Below are 21,384 nucleotides of genomic sequence, written 5' to 3' on the forward strand. Positions count from 1 at the left end.
TCAAAAGTGAGTGGGAAATGGTCACTGTTTGTTGCAGAGTCAACCGGAGTCCAGGAGGAAACTGCTACCCCTGGGGTTGAAAACGTTAAATCCAATGCTGATCGGGAGTGCCCACGGAGAAAGGTCGGAAAACCCGAGTTATGACAGTTTAGGTTATTCACACAAGCCCAATCCCATAAACACAAACTGCACTGGTCTGTTCGATAACCCCAAGTCAAGTGATGCGAATTGAAGTCCCCAACAAGCAACACATGTGGTCTGCTGACAGAGAGTAAGGAATCTAATGGCCGTGTGTCATGAACCCCAGATGGAAAATATACATTTGCGACAGTAATGGGATGGAAACCAGGATGATCCACTGCCTGAATTTCACAATGAGCGTCCACACGCTGAAACACCAATCGTGCCTTGTGACAGAATCTGGATGAAACCAGCAGAAGCAAACCGCCCCCCCCCCCCCCCCCCCTTGATGGGCGGTCCATTCTAAAAATTCGATAACGTTTCATTTGAAATGAAAACTCTTTCGACAACCAGGTTTCTTGAAGTGCAATGACATGAGGAGAAAATCGATTTGAAAGAGTTACTAAATCAGTGAAGGCTGATTGAATGGAACGGCAGTTCCACTGCAGCACTCTCAGAGACCCTATTCTGCCGAGATATCTGCAGCAGCAACTGCCTTTTCCAAAATGCTGTGGTGACCAGTTTTTCCTGAATTACTCTTTTTTGTTTTGGATTGAGGAGAGCTAGACGGACCATCAACGGCCAAAGGAGACCGGCTACGTTTCTGAGCTCGAGCATGGAGCTCCATCAGCTCAACACACCCATCAATTGCTCCGGTCGTGACTTCAGGTACACGAGTTGGAGGCGTGCGCTCTTTTTGCGGCTGCATTGAAACAAGGGAAGGCATCTCCGCACTGAGTTCAGTAGGTACTGCAGGATCCACGGATGACTTCAACGCAGCATTGGAGGTCATTATTGAAGAGGTAATTTGCGCCACCATGACTTGCGATATGCACTCTGTTACTGAATTCACTAGCCGATCCATGACCTTGGCATTGCCTTTTCAACCGATGTAGCAATCGCATCTGACAGGCTTGAATCCACAACCGCAGTCGTCTGCCGTGCTGCCACACTTGAGTACCCGTACGTCCTTTCCTTAACAATAGCCATAGCCTCGCGCCTTGAGCACCGGCGCTTTTCTAACACTTCCAGCACCTTAACCTCCTCAGCCCTTGCAGGACAATTAGAATATGTGGCGGAGTGACTACCGCTGCACAAGCAACACATCTCATCTTTTGAACACCTTCCTTCACGGTCATGATTACCACCACACACACTGCACCTTGAGCTCGACTTGCAGGCGTTCGCGCTGTGGCCAAACCTCCAGCAGTTGCGGCATTGAAGTGGCCTTGAAGAATACGGATCGACCCTGAAAACCAGGGGCCACACCTTCAACTCAGATGGACAGGAGAGACCCGCAAAAGTGGCAATTACCGTTTCAGTTGGAAGTTTTGTTTCCTCGACGACCCGAGTGCACCGATGTACAGAAATCACCCCTGCGGAGGAGAGTTTCTCTAGCGTTTCCTTAGGGCTAAGGCGTGGGTCAACTCCTCGCACCAGACCTTTAGAGCACGCCAAGTGCGGCGGTATAAATGCGCTTACCGACTGGCTTCCAAAAGCTGTGCACGTTAACAAATCCATGATGCAGGCCTGGTCGGCCGACCTGCACACCACGCCTCCTCTGCCGTACTGCCGGACATCACAGATTTTTAAGAAGTGAGGCGTAATCGCCTGTAGCGCAGTCTGAACCGCATCCGGGTTATTGAGTCGAATGGCGCCACCATCCGATGGAACCAAGGCCACGGGAATAGTGCCGACGCCACCCCGAAAGAAGGCGTCCAGGGGGAGTTGGTTAGGGGGGAGGCTGGCCGACCAGGGGGAGTTCCCCTGGCCAGGAGAGGACGTCGACATGCGCCCCTAGCGACCTGCAAGCGCCCTGCAAAAGCGAAAGACAATCAAGCAATCAGAAGCTAGTGATACGAACAGTCACCGCCCAGTGAGACCACGCCCGCCTGTGGTATCTTAGCTTCGTGGTATCTTAGCTTCGGCTCGGCACTGTAACCGACGACTGCACCGCAGGACAGGACAGGACTAGCGTTGCTGGCAGAGCGAACGGTCGGAACGCACGCACGTAAGAAAACAACTTTTCTCCTGGATCGCCTGGCGGGATATGTTGTTCGAAGGCGCCCTTTAAATCTAAGGCCAAGATGAGATGATATTGTTACGTGGATATTGCTACATGCAGCGGATAGAAGAAGAGATGAAGACTCGGAGGCGCGCGTGCTCTGGGATTCGGTGCTCTGTGCCTGGTGCTCTGTGCGGGCCACCCTGTGCTCTTGACCTGTGTGCTGTGCCCGGGCGTTCTCGCGTCGTTCCCGCCTGGACCACGTAACATCTTTGGTGGAGGTGCGGATTTTACGCTGCGCACACCACGCCGCTTCGTAGTACTCGTCAGGCCGGGACTACCACCATGGCTCCACCCGGCCGGTCAAGGAGCCCCACTACCCCGCACCTCCACCAAAGATGTTACGTGGTCCAGGCGGGAACGACGCGAGAACGCCCGGGCACAGCACACAGGTCAAGAGCACAGGGTGGCCCGCACAGAGCACCAGGCACAGAGCACCGAATCCCAGAGCACGCGCGCCTCCGAGAGTCTTCATTCATCTCTTCTTCTATCCGCTGCAATATTGACCTCTGGCCCTGGCCTGAGCCCAACCATGGAAGTGGGGGGGGGGGGGGGGGGGGGGGGGGATCATTGTCTCCAAAATAATTTTGGAGGCAGGTGTAGATGACCCGTTCATAGTTTTTTTCCTAAACATGATGTATATGGAGATGGGCCGGACGGAATCAAGTGATGGCCGTTGCCGGGCCTGGGAATGGTGATAATTTCGGCATGACGCCAATCCTGAAGTACAATCCCTTCTCCCAGAGTTCATCATTGAATTAGTCAGCAGACATAGAGCGCTGGGACGCTCGGATTTGCGGGGGAAGATTGGCGAGTAAATGGATGAATGAGAAAAACGTGCCGAAGAGGTGTGAAGGTTGATAGAAAAAATAAAAAAGTGAATTTTCAGAGGAAAAAGATAGTCAAACCAGACATTTTAAGAGCGAAATTGAAGGAAAAAAAAATCAATTAATAATGGGAGAAGTATAGGATGAGTGGCGCAAGCTGCCGTCCGATACAAAAGGTAACTTCATTATCATCCATCCATACACCCATGCATTCATCCATCCATTCATAATTTTGTCGTCTTCGCGTTTCGTCAGTTTCGTGGCGCGCGGAACGTGCGGGCTGAGAGAAAAGTAATCGAACATCGTGCAGCGTTTTGAACAAACGCATCGTTTTGATTATTGCCGACAACGTCCGGAGAGCTTTGTGCCATGAAAGCCCAATGCTTGTGCCTTATGTGCTCAGTTCGGGGAGCGTTTCGAGATGTAAGTACCTTACTACCATTGCCGTAGAACGACAGCGAACTGCGTTCGATGTGCGTCGCTGACTGCGGCTCTTCCTAGTAGATGTCATCGACCAAAACATCTACGAATTGCTTAAAATCAGCGCTGATATTGAGCTCATAATCGCGCATTGGACTCAAGTTATCCAAACGCAGCAGATATATGTTCGGCGTCGAGCTCTTGAGCAGCGTGCGGTAGCGCCCGGCGGCGTCTCACTTGCGTTTTGGCGAACCTTGTCGGACGCGCGCTTACCGAAGTTTGAATCGCGTGTAGTCGTTTTCTGTGCTGTCCAAACTTTCTCAGTAGCTCCGTTTTTTAGGTATAGAACACACTCCTGCCGAAATTTACCACGTCCACAGAATGCACCATCGAAATTATATAAAACGCGGCCTCTGCACATGCGTCCGTCATTGAACGCTCGGGATTTCAACATAATGTAGGCACCGTACACAGGAAGAGATGCGCAACGCAGGGCGCTAGTTTCGTGTACCTCGTTTCTGTCGCTGTCAGTGCGCTTTCACATATTCCCGAAACTGCGCAAATGAGTTGCTCTACAGTTGCAGCGCGCGTTGAGTCGTGCGTTGAGTCGTGGAAACATCTTCACTAGCGCTTTGAGGTGTCATCTCGGGTAAGGTAAATATGTGTGGATTCGTAAATCTTGTTCTCTTTAGGATTGTATCTCGAACGGCTGAAATCAAGACTTAGCGCGGCGTTGAGCTTCTTTTTATTATCAAAAGTACGGGTGTGCAATTCACGCGGTTCTCGGACGTAAAGCTGCATGGGTGGGAAGGTTTTAGAATGCGATCAAGATTAAACCCGCAAGTACGAGTGGACAGCATACTTTTTGTTCCATGTGTTCTTCCACTGGACGCGTGATCATTTCCGAGTTCGGCGCAGGAATTGAACGACGCACATAACGAACGCGCATCCGTAATAAGTGTAATGCATGCGTAAGTCGTTAAATTCTGAAAAGAAAAATAATTCTACCCTATGTGGTAAATGCACCTTCCATATAATTAGTGCGATTTCTACTTTGAAAGAATTGCGCGTTTATTATGAGAGTATATAGAATAAAAATATCTCGTCTCCTACCTGTACCACCGGTATCATGACTGCGCACACACTTGTCTACATTGCACGAGCAGTGCACTTCATAGTGCATCTGGCATCTGCCGTTGACATCTGGGTTTTTGAAAAACAGTGGCATCAGCCTATGGTGCCCAGAGTGCCTTTCCTTTGTTCAAAGGGACTTTGGCATAATTTTGCAGGCACTCCATTCTTCCTAAAATTTTTGTTTTTTAAGATATTAATATGCCCAAAGATGTTTTGCACTGTGCTTCACCATGTGTCTCTGTTTTGCTGCTCTGCTTCCTAGTGATGGGAAAATGTAGCGACGCACCGCTGTGTCGTGCAAGGATAGCAGGTTGGCAGTTTCGCCTGTTGCCGACGCTGAGGCAGCCAATGAAGTGGGCAAGAACCGATACCCCTTCGAGTGCAAGACATTAAATCAGTACACTTTATGCTCAAAACAGGCTTTCTTGGATGAACACTCTTACGGTAGATCGAAGTAAGGCACTGCGGAATGTGCTGTTTGAGTGCTATAGGCTAGTGTGCGGAAGCCCATATTATGTCTAGCTCGGTTACTTGTAATATGGAGCCTTGTACGCCTGCGACATGAAGTAACAGATCGACCCTCTGCTTCAAACCTCTTTAGTGCCCCCACCGACAGAGCTGTTACTGATAGTTTTGGCTTACGGCACACTTTCAGGACTAAACTAAGTACCTAACAAATAAGGTCTAGCAGCTGCGTCAGCTTAAACAAAGTTGCAGTTCAAAACTATATGCAAAGTCATTCACATGGGAGTATGTCCGATGTCCACAAGTGCCATTTGGGGTTTTCAATACATATTTGATTGAAACATGAAGTCGACGAGGCTGTGAGCAAAGGCAGGCGTGAACTGCAATGCAACAGGAGTCAGCAGCATTTTGTTACTCAGGTCTTGTCATGATATATGGTTGTGCTGGAGTGAGTAAGCTTTATTTTAAAAAAAAATTAAAAGTAGGCCCTGACACCTGTGCCACATGGGCAAATTTAATGCCATCAAGCGCTTACTGCTTAAATTTATAATGCCATTTGCGCTGTTCCATATGTACAGATTTTATGGCATTAGCATTACTGTCATGCACGACTGATTGAGTTTGCCAGACTCATTTACCTGAGAAATGCATTCTTATCCGCATTCCCATGCATATTAGCATACAACTTTGTTAGAAACAGCCACGTGTCTAGTAGCAGATGTTTTAGTCAGAATTTAGTCAGATGAAACACTTCTACTGCATTTTTGTTGCGAATGGTGCCATTTTTACCGGCGTTTCTGACAGATTTTCTCTGCTTGTGTGCTCACACTCTAGTTTACGGCTACTTTAGGAGTTGCCAACCAAGAACAGCTGTATTTCTGGACATGATTTTGCACTAATCAGTTTTTACTATCAGATAACATTTCTGTCTGGCTTGCAGGAATTATCACGATGCACGTATAATGGCATTAAATTTGGGCGTGTACTCGTTGCATGTGTTTGTAAGGACCATGGATGCATTAGAGGTTGTAATCAGTACCCTTTCAGATGGGACTTGCAAGGGGGATAAAACTGCTCTGCTCACTGAAAATACTTGTGACATTTTCATTTTCTAAAGTTAACATATTGGCAGTTTTTTATACCTTCCTCGCTTATGACATGATGTACCAACAAACTGTGGTTTTAAATGGCAGATACTAGCCACGACATTGTTACGCGTATCTAAAGAAAGAAGTACGTAGGTCTCTGTGCGCGCATTTGAGCGAGAAATTGCAGTTGGAAGTTATCGGCTCAAAGCCCCTCCCCCTGGCAGCGACAGCCATATAAGCAGCCCGAGTGATGCTCTAAACTGGCAGAGCACTGTCGTTTGCTGTAAAACTGCCGCGCACTCGGTCGGTGCAGAGCAGAGTGCGTGCCTACTTGAGTGCGGCTGTGGCACGTTGTGTTGAAGTCGCCGAGATCGGGCAGAAGCTAGACAGAAAAAGGAATGATACAATCCTTTGTTGCCTTTGTCCCCCTGTCATGACTTCCCCTCTTCGCCCCTCTGCTCCTCTAGCCCAAACAATGAACAACCCACTTCCCTGTGCTGACTGCGCGTAGTAAGAAGTTCATTCACTTGGGCGCGAGCAAGCACGTGACCACTGCTTTATGTCATCATAGATCGCGAGTGCGCCAGTGTTGCCTGACTGCTACACGGTTCAGGACAACCACTAAATATTCAATTATAAATTACTCGCTGCACCAAATGAGCTCATATATTGCCCATTTGTTCAGAGATGCATAGCAAACAAAATTCAATAAACGTCTTGAGTCTGAGAAATGATGTTATAGCCCCTTCAACTTATGGCCTTTTGCAGGACTTTATTCCACACATGTGGAGTCCTCTTATGAATCATTTGTTGGGACGAGTGGCTGCGCAGCAGCCGTATGAAAATAGTTTGCAAACGTTGTATGCTTTTTTTTTTATATCTATAAAGGAGTAATCCGACCAATGCCCTGGTCTCTTTTCTTAACAGGACCAGGAACATGTCTTCGACCCTATAGGGAACGCCGTAACGTAAGCCTGTTTGGGATGTCTGAAATGGACACTGCTAACTCTATGTGGCATTACTTGCAGCCTTCTGGAGGTCATGCACTACTGCTGGGCAGCTCAGAGTATGTGCATTTTTCTTTTAGCCTTCCTTTATTTCTCTACAACAATGTTAACAAGGTCTTCATGTGCCAGTTATGTTTCAAGGTTTATCGGGGCTAAGTTAAAGAAGGGGCCAAGTACTGACCAATACATGTCATAAGGTTATGATGGAAATGAAAGATCTTTCCTTATATTGTTAGAATTAAGCTATGTAATATCGAAGACACTGCCATTATGTTGTATCCCACCATGTGACCGCATCTCTATAAAATATTGCTTATATGTTGTAAGTGCGGTTTTTTTTTCCAGCAGTGTCTACCATATTTTATTATAGCTTACAGTCTCTACATTGTGCCCTTTGATGAAAAGCAACACTTCCTTTGCATTGTCAATCAAGTGCTTTGAGGTTTTATTACTAGTAGGTGCCATAGTGTTCAAATCATTGTCAGCGGGGTGTGTATCTCTGTGGGTTGATAGCTTTGGTTATGGAAATTCAAATGGACACTGCGCTATATTAAAACTGTTGGATTACTGTCTGCTGGTTGGGATTGTTTTGATATACCACTTTTGCCATTGTCCATTTGCAATCGCGCTTGCGGATCATAGTTTCCAGCATTGGGATACTTAAAGGTGGATGCATCCACTGACGGAGCAATTCTGGGCAAATCTCCTGCAGTGTTTCCGAGAAAAAAATGTTTTGGAATCTGTCGCCTTGGACACTTAAGTTTTCCATTGCACTGAAAAAAAAAGATTGGGATCCTTAAAATTCAGTTTTCAGTATCGTTATGTCTGCAGTACAGAAAGACTTGGGTGTTAATTCCAGTTAAGATGTGCTTGAGAGGCCACTGGTCATGTTCATTATGAATGATTCCAGCAGCAACAAATACTGGCTCTCGGGACCCAATTTTTTTTGGCCCCTAAAGTCCTGCTATAGCAATTTCTATGGTGCGTTAACACCTTGTACTGTGGATACTGTTTTTGAAAAAAAGATTCGGTGTTTTTTTCTGCAGTTTGGTGGATGTTAGACTTATTTGGTTCAGTGCATTGGGCCAGTTTTGTGCCAGATTACAGTAGACTAACTTGTTTTTTGTGATACAACAGTGGCCAACCGGAACTGTCCTTATTCAGACTTTGCTCGCAGTTGTGATGGGCACACTAGAGAAGAAGTCCAGTTTGTGTCAGAGTTGGGTGAGAACATGGCTAGGAATTTCTGAATTCGATGTGCTGAGATGCACTGTCAGGCGTTGCATTGAAGTGCTGCGAGTCGCAACTGCCAGGCATGAAAGAGATGCGGTCAAGTGTGAGGTGGCAGAACTTGACTTGGCTTTCAGCTTGTAGCGGGGCATTCAGACAGTGGACAGTGGACTGGTTTTGACCAGGCATAGCTCGATGTCCGACTTCCGGTGCATGAAGCCTGTGCTGGGCCCATGAACTGCAGTGGGCGAGAAATGCCAGAGCTTTTTGTTTCTCTGGCAGCGGACCCCGGTCCTTTGGGCGCCACGTTAGTGAATGTACTGCGACGAAAGGTAGCGCGGGTGGCTAATCTTCTTTTCACTATCTGCTCTGACCTTCACTTTTTCACACTCGCCAACAGAGCTGCCAAAATTTCGAGGTCTGCCACAATCAAAAAGGCTCTGACATTTCTCGTCTGCTGCAGTTGATGGGAAGGTGTGAGCCATAACCAGTCCATAGTCCATTATCTGATTGTACATTAGGGGAAGATCTTGTAGTGGTATGGGGCCACCTCTAAAAACATATAGCATGGAAGGGGGGAATGCAGGGACCATATTAAGGCAAGAATGTTTTCAAGAAAAGAACAGAAGAAAAAGAAGTGAAAGGAAGTGCACTGCATGCAAGTGGTTCATAAATAAGTGCAGAATTAAGGGTGAAAACATTATGCATTTGCACAAATCCCATCCTTACTTGTAATCCGGGGCTTATGGCTTCTGTCCGTTGTGTTGCAAATTGTTTTTGAATAACTTGCACAGTTCTTCTGTCAGACCCACCGGTGATGCAATTCGTACAAGCTTTTCCCTGGCCTGGTACTTTGCTTCTTGGAAAATGGGCCTGTGACCCACCTTTGCATAAAAGAAAAATATCTTGTGCCACGGCGCTCTTTGGACAAGCTCCCCTTGTGCCATAGAAATTCGTTATCATCAACTTGCATAATCATTGTCTTGTGCATGGCTGATGTACTATAAACCTTGGAAGCCTCTTAGTTGTCCTGTTCAAATGTGGGGCTACCAGATTCCACATAGCACATAAGGGTGTGCAAGCATCTTGCATAATGGGCCTTGAGCTTGCATAATGGGCCTTGAGATAGGGTTTATAGACTACTTGCAAAACTTTGAAAGTCTGCTTTTCTGCACAGTGGAAACTCCGTTACCCTGTTGGCACGGCCGTTACCCTGTTGGCACGGCCTGCCCTTTGGTTGGAAGTTAGGTGCAGCACTGGGGCTTGTATTGTAAGGCTTATGAACTGCACGGACCTGCTGAGCAATGACTTGTCAGAGCTGTGCTTCATCCCTTCTGTCACAACTCCAACACGTGACAGGTGCATCACATGGCATGCACGTACGAGGCAGTGACTTGGCAAGGGTGCACTTCATTCCTCCAGTGTGACTGACACGTGATAGAAGCATGAAGGAATGACGCACTACATTATCTCAACTCTAGAGGTCAGCTCTGCATCTAATGTCTGCCTCAAGGATTGACCATGCCACCAAGGCAAAGGGGTCATCACTGTGCATGGAAGGTTTTAGAGTTTTTCAAAGGGTCTGTGAACACTGTGCAAGCATGGCAAAAATGTTTATCCTTGAATGTGGCTAGTGGTCAGTGAAGTTTTTTATGACCTGTGCGCGATCATTTTCTGTGGTCATCCAAGGCCTGGCAGGCTTGATTGTGTGGTTTGAGAAAGCTATTCCATATGAAGCAGAGTTTTCGTATAAAATAGAGCATTGTTGCAATATTTGCTACTGGTACGAAGGAGAAAAAAAAAATTCTAGTACCAGTTATGAATAGTGCATTCAACAGGACAAAAATGTACGGTGAAGCTTTAAAAAGAACAAAAGGAATAGTTAATCAGCTGCGACAACACGCATGTCCCTAGTGTAGAACGCCCAGTTATACTCAACACCATGAACTGCTGGTTGTGGGCTGTGTTGACATCTGGAAAAAAAGAAAGGAATGCCCGAGTTGGTTTTGTTGTCTTCATGCCTGCAGAGTTCACCTGAAGTTTGCTGTTTTGCCCGTGGTTTTATGTTTTATATACCATCTTCTGCACAAAATAATGTCCTTGAGCAGCATACTTCTGTGTCATCTCATCTATGGTGCAACCCTGCCCAAATGAGTATTTTAAACAACAACCAGTCAGCGTTAACTTACAGGTAACATTCTCTTAGCGTCTCTGCAGTGTGTACTGATGTGTGAAGCCTTAGCAGCTTAACGTGAAGGCTCTTTTTCTGCATACATACAGTAGGTAAAATCCTTGGGTTGTGTAATTGGATTCTTTGCACTGCAGCCATTGATGAAGTGGCAAGGGCTTGTGTGTGCAGCCGGTTCTTAGTTTTTTTGCATTGTCACATGTGTAGTGGCAGTGGCATGCCATATCCAAGTCTCACTCTGGGCTGCCACCAGTGCTTTATAGTCATTCGGCGATGTATGCTGGACATGTCTGATTTGATGTGGCACTGAAAGCGATATTTTACTCCAAATAATGACAAACATTGCCAACTTATACCATGTTAGTTGCATGGAAGCTTACGCCACTTTTAAACTGAACGCAGTGTAATTTCATTGTCAGTTAATCACAAGCATTTGCAACACAAGTTCTGCACTGTTCACTTTTGCACTACAGTTATGGGCTAGGAGCTGTTCAAGATGAGATGAGGAAAATTTGGTTACCTGTCATCAAGCTGCCATCATTTCCGCATTTGGGAGTTCAACAAGATGTCTCGTGGCACTTTCTCAAGCGGTTCAGACAAGTGCAGCATTTGCAGTGCTGCTAATGCAGCCTCTCAGCTGAGTGCAATACACTTGTCCCCAGCTTTGGCAGAATGAGTCATTTTTGTGTGCAGCGGAAATGTGGCAAAAATGTAATGTTTGCCACTGCTGCATGTGTGTGGCTGTGTTTGTTGCTTTCAAGGAGTGTGCAGCACTGATCTGTGCTTTCATTTACAAGCTGTCGTGCACTGCAATGAAGGATACAAGCTTGATGTTTGTAGAGCCAACAGACACGCTTGTTGTGCATGCTTAAAGCCTTTGAAGGATTTCTGGTGGGTGCTCAGGCAGGCCCGGCCTTCCTGCTGTCTAAAGGGCCTTGCATGGCCGCAGTGTGCTTACTAAAGGTGGCTGTCATGCGCTCTTTGCTGTCTTACTTCCAGGGATGGAAAAGCTTACCAGAAAGCTGAGGTACTTGCGCAGATTGGTGGAGTCACTGCAGCAACAGAACAGCCGCATAGCAAAAGGCCTTCACGTTGCTCAAGCAGAAGTTGAGTCCCTGGAAATAGTTAGTAAATTCACTTCTTTAGCACTTCACAGCATAAGCAAGGACCCTACTTTGGTGATTCTGAACATTGCACATGTTTGATGACTGCTCAGAAAGATCTAAAAAATTTTCTGGCTGCTGGGATCTTTAGTATCAAGTACAGCTGCTGTGATAGGTTTACGGAACGTGGCTCTGGGTAAGAAATCTAATTCCTTTGTGGGGGGGTGTGTGTGGGGCGCATTGCTTGAGACCTTGTGGTGTGCTGTGTAATTCGCACACTTGGAATTATGCCTCGTATCTCTTTTCAAGGTTTCATGCAAAGACCACGATGAAATTGATTTTCTCGCATATATTCTGCTCTATAAGTTTTTTACTGCGGATGTACATCGTCATTACTGTAAAGTGTTGGCTGTGGATATATGAGACTTGTTAAGGGGCGCAACTCGCACAGAACCCGTCCGAACAAAAAGAATTAAGCACACATCCCTTTATGTGTGCTACTTAGTTCACATCCAACATGTGAGCCTGTTTAGTAGTGCTGCTCAGTTTCTTTGTGCCCGCACTGAGGCAGCTGAGAAAATAAATAAAAAAGGCGGTGGGGGGAAGTGTTGTCTCAATGCCTACAATAGGCAGGCACAGTGCCTTGAGGCTGAGCAAATATTATGTTACCTGCTGCACTTCAAGCTAGCAAGTGCGAGGTTGGCAAGAACTTGTGCACCACATGCTTCTGCAAATTGGCAGATCAAGTGCTACTGTGCGAGTGCGGGGAGTTGGGGGAGCACAGTGCACTGTCGGATTGCGTGCATGCATAGATTTCATACTCTGTGAACTCATGAGAATGAGCAACAGCATTGAGGGCACTTTTATTTGTGCATGCACTCTCCTTGAAGTAGTGCACTCGCTTTCTGGTCAAATGTTTTAAGGATGGTCACAAGCCTGGCACTCTTCATTTGACTTCTGTTTGGTCCATTGTCTTACCAGGAGGCCAAAGGCTGGTGGCAATTGAGCCTCACTTTAGAGAGATGCCTTCAGTTATTTATTTGGTTTTGCCCAGTGAACGCACATGCAGATTATTGTCCAGAGCTTCTCCACAAACTTTTCTAGAGCATGCGGAAGGCACGCTTTGTAGTGCATTGGTGTAATTTGCAAATGACATGGGGCTTGGAATGATATTCCTGTGTCTCGCGTCTCATGCCTCAGAAAACTCCATCTTAAAGTCACTGAGGTAGCAGAAAAGGTCACCATTGTGCATCAAAGAGTGCAGTTTCAGTGCTCTCTGCAAGCATGTGAAGTACTGTGTTTGCTTCTTTGTGAGTGCCCCTTGGCATGGTTGCCACAGAATGTCGCACCAGGAAGTTGAGCTATGAAGCTGTTGCTAAGTTGAAAGTTAAACCCAGCCCATGCCTCTGTAAAAAGGTTGAAGGACTCTGTGCAGGCAGGGCAAGTTCACTCGATGCACCATCTTTCACTTTGTGCCTTGTTGGAACTTTTATACTTCAGGATATGCAAGCCTCATTTGCAGAGATTGGCATACTGTATTTACTTGCGTAACAAACACAGCTGCATAATAAATGTGTCTGTGTAGGTCATTGAAATTTGGGGAAATTTTAATAGTCCAGAGTGTAAATTTTTCCCTACTACATAATAAATGAGCCTCCCAAATTAGTATAGATTTTCTGGCCAGTAAGTACTAAATTATGTGAGTATTGCAGTATTGGAAACTGGTTTGATAATTTGGTGCAGCATGGGTGTCTGTTCTTTGCATGCATAGCCACTGTGGTACTGGCTCACGAAATGTAGCTGGCATTACTTATGACCTTTTTTTTCAGCAATAGCTGTTAGGCGCCTGACCTTTGCTTTCGCGTCATAGTCATCGGCGTAACCGGTGGGTGCGTTAATGACATTAGCGCATCCACCGGTCATTAATGCACTCACATTACATCACGGTCAACCTGGCTCGCATTAGCCTACGGGCGGCTGTGTTTGAAACAGACGCCTGCCAGTGCAGGGGTGCATCACTTGACCACTACACCAGTGCGATAGGAGATCACTGTATCTTTTCTACCTCAAAATATTCCCAAAATTAAACGCCTAATCAACTGTAGTTGAATTTCGTGTTACATAGTCGTAGCCATTGTTGCTTGTGTACTGCCATGGATTTGTTTTGACAGCTGCAGTCATAGATCCTAGGATATACTATTTTGCTGCAGTAGGCATGCAACCATTCTGCAATCGTGCTGCAACAGAACTGAAAGAAAAATAGTTCGATGTAAGTGGAGCAAGGCGATAGTCAGCCTTTATTGCCTGAGAAAAATAGTTGGGGTGATTTATTGACTGCTCAAGCCTACTCGTGCATGCAGCTAGCTCATGCATGATTATCCAAAAGCGTCACATGCACATCGAGCGGCTGGTGTCTATCCGACTTGCAGTACAGGAAGAGTAACAAGGTTAGGCGCATGTGTATAGCTCATGCCGTCCTGTATCAGCACCGGATTAAGATGTTGCCACATTTGCGGTTCAGCATCCACAAAGTGATGTTAAAACGAACCTGAAGAGGCGTACATGTAATTTGACATGAGCTCAGGTCAGCCATATGTGGAAAGGGGATCTGGCAACAGAATGTATTTAGAAAGCCAGTCATGTGACCAATGTGTCGGGAAGCAAAAAAAACTGGCTGGCTGCACATGCTTGTTGTGTTTCTCTTTCAGGACATCGCCACCATGGAAAGAGAGTCGGACAAGTATCGTCAAGCAAAGGAGGCGGCCGAGGCTAAGTTAAGACATTACCAGGTGCAGTTTGGCTATTTCATAAGAGCTAGTTCTTGTCTGGAGTAGCCTTGAAGCTGCAATCGCATTGCAGTAAAGATTTGTTATAGTGAAACACTTCTTGCCAAAGTAACAGATATGTGACGCAGCCTGCTGTGAATATGCTAAAGTAATGCTCAAAAGGAAATTATCTCAACAGCTTGTCAACTTTCTGCTGGCAGCAACTTTTCTCTGTGTGTGGTTGCTTGGCAGCGAGCTCATCAATACCTGTCGCACAAAAGCACACGGTCATTTCAGTGTTAAGTATATAAAGGAACTGGCAACTGACCAGAAGTGGTGCAGAGTTGGTGTGGAAATTGAAAAATCAAGCGCAGTATTATACAAATTAAACCAAGAATTATAATTTAAAATATTCACTGAAAACTGCATGTAACTCGATGCGACACACTGTGTTGACTTCGGCGCTCGCAGCAGGTCCAAACTACATGACCATAATTGGTATGCATTGCTTAGCTGACTGACAGCTGCTATGTGCAGTAGAATCTCGGCGATACGAATCTCATAGGGTTGCGATAAAATTCGTATCATCAGAAATTTAGTATCATCCAAACGAACAAAATTCACTTGCAGAAGCATTGAAATTGCATGCACGCAGTTCTGTTTACGGCTGACGAAATTTTTTCATGGCCGTGTGGCCACGCTACTCGCGGTGCGATTTTGCCGATGTGAGGACCGCTCACTGCTCGGGGTGCGTACAGCGCGATCAGCGATCAAGATTTCGTTGATGTGAGGGCCACGTGCCACCGCTCGCTCATGACGTCAGTATGTGTGGGCCGTGAGCCTTGCTCACTGCTCACGGTGTGTACCATGCGAATGGCATTTGCGACGTGCGCGCAGTGCTGTAGTGCTGGAGGATTTGGTCGCGGCTCACATGTTCATATCATTCATAATGGTGTGGGAGAATACAAAATCCGAAATTCTGCCCATTGTACGCAAATGTAGTCCGGCCAGGAAATTTTGCAAATTCGTATCGTCCCGAAAGTCGCATCAACTGGAACCGTATTATCCAGATTCTACTGTATCTCAATAGAACTCGTCGTGTTGCTGCTTTCCTGCAGCAGTGCTGTTTGTGATCAAAACGGTACTGCACATAAGAACAGTGAACAAATTGTAGTTAGCAAAGAATTCACTTGACAAGACACCCTTACCGGAATTTTTGAGGAGCTTTGCTGCAGTCATTTTTGCTTTCATGCACTTTTCTGGCTTAGCCAAGCACTGTTTTTGTAGCAAGAGCTACACTACGCCAGCCACTTTGCCGCTTGCAGCATGGTCGCACTTTCGGCGTGATTGCGCCTCGGCTGTGGTTGCACCGATCTTGAGCCGTTGCCTAGCAACCGCCGCAGCTGGCGGGCGTCGCCACTCGGCGCGCCATCTGGCATGACGTCAATCTGCCGTTTCGCTCGTCATGGAGCAGACGCCGCTCGCCTCACCAGTTGTGCGCATGCGTAGTAGAGGGAGAAGGGCTGTCGCAATGTGTATATACATACAGTTCGGCGTTTTTGTTCGGCGTCGCGTCAGCATCTCGTCTACCGGCGGCGTCACTCGGAGCCCACAGGAGATGGTGACCAAACACATGAGGGCATACGAACTGGCATCTCCAGACGGGGGTGGGGAGACATCATTGGTAAAGCCCCTCAATTATCCCTTTTCTATAGCTAATCATTCCATTCAGCGGCGATGGGAACCTTACGCGGGGGCAATAGGGAGCAAGGGAACAGAACGGGCGCTGCTGCCTTCGCAGAAACGGCCCGCGGCTTTTCGTCCCTACCAATCCCCACCTACAAGGTATTTCCGATGGCGACGCTGAGATCTGGCCTCGCCAGATATAAAGCGAAGCCCAAGCGTAATCATGGCCTGTAGCTCTTGCTACCTGCTAGGTTTAACCAGAGCTAAACCACAGCCAATTTTTTTTATATGCATATTTGTAACCTTTGGGCACTAATCTCTCAGTTTACTTCAACATCGTATATGCTTCCCTTTTAAGTTCCTTCAGAGCAGATGGGTGGGCTAGTTGAGGATTAAATTTGTGAAATGTTGCACTGATGTAGAAAACCTTGTAAAAAATTTTAGCACGAGCTGGCAGGGACCACAAAAAAGACAACACACAGACATAAGCACCTTGTGTATGTGTGATCCTTCTCATGGTCTGCGTCTGTTTGCACTATAAATTTTTACAAGATCGATATGCCCCATCTCGCTCAAAAATGTTTCAATAAATGTAAAAGATGGGGACACGGAAGGGACGACACGATAATTGTTGTACATCACCATTACTTTACCACAGTAACTGAGGCATAAAGATTCGGGGTGGCAACAAATGCTGCATTTCAGTACCATACTTGGTTGTCAAAGTTGACTACTGCCTGTGATGCATTTCATGCAACAGCGGAGTGATCTTTTCTGGTCTGCCAATCACAGCACTTAGTATTTAAAGCTTGGCTAGATCCTTCATCATATGTCCCCCACTCCTATGTTCAGTGCCTGCTTACTCAGCACGCATAAAATACCGTGTGCTACATTCACATTTCATAGTATTAAAGGGGCTCTGAAAGGGGCACTAATAAAATTGCGGTATGCCAAGGATGTTAAAGCACGCGCTTCACGAATATTGTCCAGCAATAATTTTTTTAATGTGCTTTCTGGAAGCTGGCGTCTTTGCGCTTTTCCCTCTCCTCTCGTCACTTTTTGCACGCTGGAAGGTCGGCAGTCCTTTGCCGGCCCCACCTCCAGGAGCGGAACCCCCTCACCCACCGGACCTATGCGGCTTATTGGCCGCGGCCCTTATAGCTGCCTGACGTCTGAAAGAATCTAACCAACAGCCACCTCTCAACTTGTATACGCAGATGAGAGCTACGGAGAAGGGTGCGAGCTTGAAAAAGTCACCGGGAAAGGCTCGCCACCTTTTGCGCTTGATTGTGGGTCTTGTGCTGCGTGCAGAAGTGTATTATTTGGCTCAGGTTTTCATGACAACACAGTGTAGTGATTGAGCGAGTTGACGTGCTCTCCTAGGAAAGTGTTTCAGAGCCCGTTTAAGGCGACACTCATAAAGGTTAGAATCCTCGAAAGCCATTCTACTTGGAAGTGCTTGTGCACACACAACTCTTCCAGACTTCTTTTTTCCTTTTTTGGAAGTTATCAAGTGGCAGTAGTGGTTCTATCCATGGTGTAGCTGGTGTGCTCCCAACTTATTCCTGTGATGCCCAGCTTGATTATCACCTGTGATACAGAGTGGGAAGAAATATAAACTTACTATTTTTCATTTTTGCTCACAAAGATAAAGTACATGACTTGCTGCAATACTTGCACAAATGGCCTGTTTCAGCATATTTATCAAGGTGCTAGGTCAACGTGTCAAACTCAGCCAGAGATGCAAGAGGCCGGCTGAGAGATAAATTCATGCAAAAACTAACCCCAACTGCAAAGCAGCCTAAAATTTCTGCGGTAGTTAGGCTTCATTGGCAGGTGATGTGGCAGCTTGAATTTGGGTCTTGATTTACTGTATGTGCCTGCATGGACATTCAGACTTCGTCGAAATTGTATGAATTTAAATGCAATGTGGTCATGCATTACTCAACAAATCTGCCAATTTTTTACATACTTTTGCAATGAGGTGACCATTAGGGATGAAATCCTGGAAGTAGCCGCTTCGGTGGCTCTGGGGTTATGGCGCTTGGCTGCTGACCCGAAAGACGTGGGTTCGATCCTGGCCACAGTGGTTGAATTTCGATGGCGGCGAAATTCTACAGGCCCGTGTTCTGTGTGCACGTATAGAAGTCCAGATGGTCGAAATTTCCGGAGCCCTTCACTACGTCGTCCCTCATAGCCTGAGTCGCTTTGGGACGCTGAACCCCCATAAGCCATAAAGCATAAACCAACCAAAATCCCGGAAGTTCATAACTTTTGTGCGGTGTTTTCGATGCCTGGTTGTTGCAGGCTTAAGATTGGCAAAGTGTTGTCGCTTAGATGCCACTGCTGAACTTCAGTGTGCACTCATGAACAGCTGCACTATGTGCATGCAGGTAGTCCTGGAGAAGGCCATTACTGACTTGCAGCAGCAACAGAAAGAAAACGCCGCACTTGAGGCAAAGCTCAAGGCCAGGTGAGACCACACATTTTTTCAACAAAATTTTTGTGCATGAAGTGCAGTGTAGTGCACTGGCAGCACTCCTTTCGCATTTCATCCTTTACAGCGCTCGCACCCTCAAGCCCAGTTCCCCCAGCTTTATGTATGTAGTCGTTAAAGTGACATCGACGGTCCTGTGCACAGTCACGGCATTGGCTCGCCCATAGTCGTGGGACCACCCCACGCACGTAACCTTCCGTGACTCGCGTCTCTTGCTGTCTTTGTCGTCATTGGATAAGGCTCGCGGTTGCAACAATACACCACCAAATTCCATTATGGGACTCTCAGGAAAGCATTATAAAATTTTTTAACTAAGTTTGTCCATGTAAAAACCACTTAATAACCACATGAGCAGGCAAAAGGATACAAAGTGTGACTTGACAAAGGCACAGGCGCCAAAAAGGACCAAAGCAATGATTACAATGCTGACAATGGCCCACTAAGAGAACTAACCTCTTCTTCTGAATCTCTCCTGCTTGATTTAATATGCTTCGATTATTTCACGCTCTAATCTGTCTTTAGACCTTGCAATGAATTTTGTTTTTTCAAAACAGGGACACCATTTGCAACTTTTGCAGGGAGTGGCCATGTGGCTGCCATAACCATTTTTTATAGCAATCTTGTGCTGCCTCACTCTTGCCGATATATTCCTGGCCACACCCTGTGCTTACAAGGTCGGTGCTTTCGCGTGCTCTTCCTTGTAGGCATATTAGGCACAAGTTCATCGGCACCTTTTCAAAACAGTTGTATTGCCCAGAGGCTAAAGAAAGTTATGAATCCTGCTATAATGAGTTGCACTGTCTGTTGTGATGGTGTGAAATTAACCAGAAGGCACATAGGTTTCGATTGTACGCTGTGTTAGCGCATTTCAGTGTACCAAATCAGTCATTGACTGAACTGTTTTGCATGCTTCCATTTTACTTGACGTATGCAGTAATTCCTTGTTATAACGAAATTGCTTTACTCGAAATATCGCTTAATTCGAAATTTCGTTCGGTCCCGACCCAAACACATGCATTTTAAGCCGCATTACTCGGAAGTGCACGAAGAGGCGAGCGAAGGCATCGCCGCCCAACCCTTTGCGCATGCAGTGTAAAATTAATACCATCAATGAATTGCACTCATGCAGGCATAGAACAGGCCACAAGAGTACCAAACTCACGACCAGTGGCCTGCCATGTAACGGGTACCAAGCGAGTGCCGAGTGCCTCCAGCTTAGCAGAGCGAACAGAAGCTATCAAATTCCATGGTTCAGCGCGCCCGAACATTTAATTTCAATTGCAAGCGCATCGCTGGTGTCCCCCGTGGTAGAATCCATACGAAAATAAAGTTTTCCTGACGCTTTGCTCTGCCAGAAAAGCGCGGTGTCTTGGATGCGGAAAAGGGGCCAAAAGACCGCGGGCAGACTTGCGCCGCAGCATTCCATGGGGTGCGCTCAATTAGCAAAGTTATACCACTCTAAAGAGCAGTTCTGGCACTGCACTGTGCCAAAAAGCACAGAAGAAGTGTCCCTCCGATTATAGGTGCCATTTTCGACGCAAGGAGCTATGTTAACAAATAGGGAAGACGATTCTGAGGCAGCCGGTCTAGAAATTTGCTCGCCGCTCACCATAATCAGCCTGCATCACAATGAAACATCGCCTCTTGCTTTGTAGCACTTTTGATAGTGCAAATCGACCGATAACTTGCCGAAAACACGAAAAATCCGAGCGTTGCCAGCGCCGAGTCCAGCTGTCAACGTGGCCGGTCAACGCAAGTTGGTGCTTCCCCGGTGATTTTCCTAAGCAGGTCATGCTCGATTCGCACCACCTGAGTAGAAAAACGGTCTAAATGCGTGGTAGGGTCATTGAATTTTGTTAGACAATTGTCGGTGGCGCGGACGTGACGCTACGTGAACACCGACACTTGAACCGTAGAATTAGCACAGTGGTGTCGACAACAGTGCACCAAATACACGTTTTGAAAACTTCACGGCTGCGCACCTCGGGAAAAGATTGCCCAGTGATCATCCAAAGCCCCTACTGAAAAAGCGTTCAATTTTTATGATCGCGCTGTGTAATCGTTTGTTGAGCACAACAAACGCTTCCTCAGACTCTAGCAACATTTGCGGTGCTTGGCCACTGCCCACCTACCCCTCAATGTGTCTCTGGACATAGCTAGGTATAGATAGGCAGCTGCGCATGTGTCTCCACTCTCCCACTACTCCTTCCTCCCCACCCACCTTCTTTTCTATCGAAACGCAGGCAGTGGGAGGCTCAGCCCCCAGTGGACCAACACCCCTTAGACTGAGTTGGCAGGCCCTCTTCACTCCCCCTTCCTCTTTTCTTCCCGCAACCACAACTCCCTTTCTCTTCCCTCCTTTTTCGCTCTCCAGTCTGCAAGCCGTTTGGACGCCAGCCACTCCTCTCACTTGCCTCCTCGCTGCCAGCTTCGACGTTGCTTCTAACCCGCCATTACAACCACAGCCATCACCAGAGCGCACTGACAAGGAAAGCGTGATGCCTTGACGACATTTTGAAGCTTCTGCCTTCTGCGTCGCCCGCCGCATTCAGTCGCTTTGGCGCTCATGGTGCATGCGTCTGGATCCATGCTGCAGGCCATGTGATAGCATGTTATTCGGAGTGCTTCGTTAGGTGTGCCTCGCGTGTTCTTTTGTGGTCTGCAGTGATAATGACTTTCACTCTCTAGGAGAAAGTGTCGGACTTTGGAGCAGAACGTTTTGCTGATAA

At 46.8% G+C, this 21,384-nt stretch overlaps 1 protein-coding gene across 1 annotated transcript in view; it reads left to right on the plus strand.

Moving 5' to 3' along the window:
• LOC144099150 (uncharacterized) overlaps window positions 1–21,384 on the plus strand; it is a 271,400-nt gene that overhangs the window by 178,165 nt on the left and 71,851 nt on the right. The window contains exons 2-6 of the mRNA XM_077632265.1: window positions 7,107–7,147; window positions 7,208–7,245; window positions 11,604–11,728; window positions 14,416–14,496; window positions 18,552–18,631. Coding sequence (XP_077488391.1) covers window positions 7,221–7,245; window positions 11,604–11,728; window positions 14,416–14,496; window positions 18,552–18,631 — 311 coding nt within the window. The 5' untranslated portion in view covers window positions 7,107–7,147; window positions 7,208–7,220. The remainder of the gene's footprint in view (window positions 1–7,106; window positions 7,148–7,207; window positions 7,246–11,603; window positions 11,729–14,415; window positions 14,497–18,551; window positions 18,632–21,384) is intronic.

This window comes from Amblyomma americanum, chromosome 7 (assembly GCF_052857255.1).
Source record: "Amblyomma americanum isolate KBUSLIRL-KWMA chromosome 7, ASM5285725v1, whole genome shotgun sequence".
Taxonomy (NCBI): Eukaryota; Metazoa; Arthropoda; class Arachnida; order Ixodida; family Ixodidae; genus Amblyomma; species Amblyomma americanum.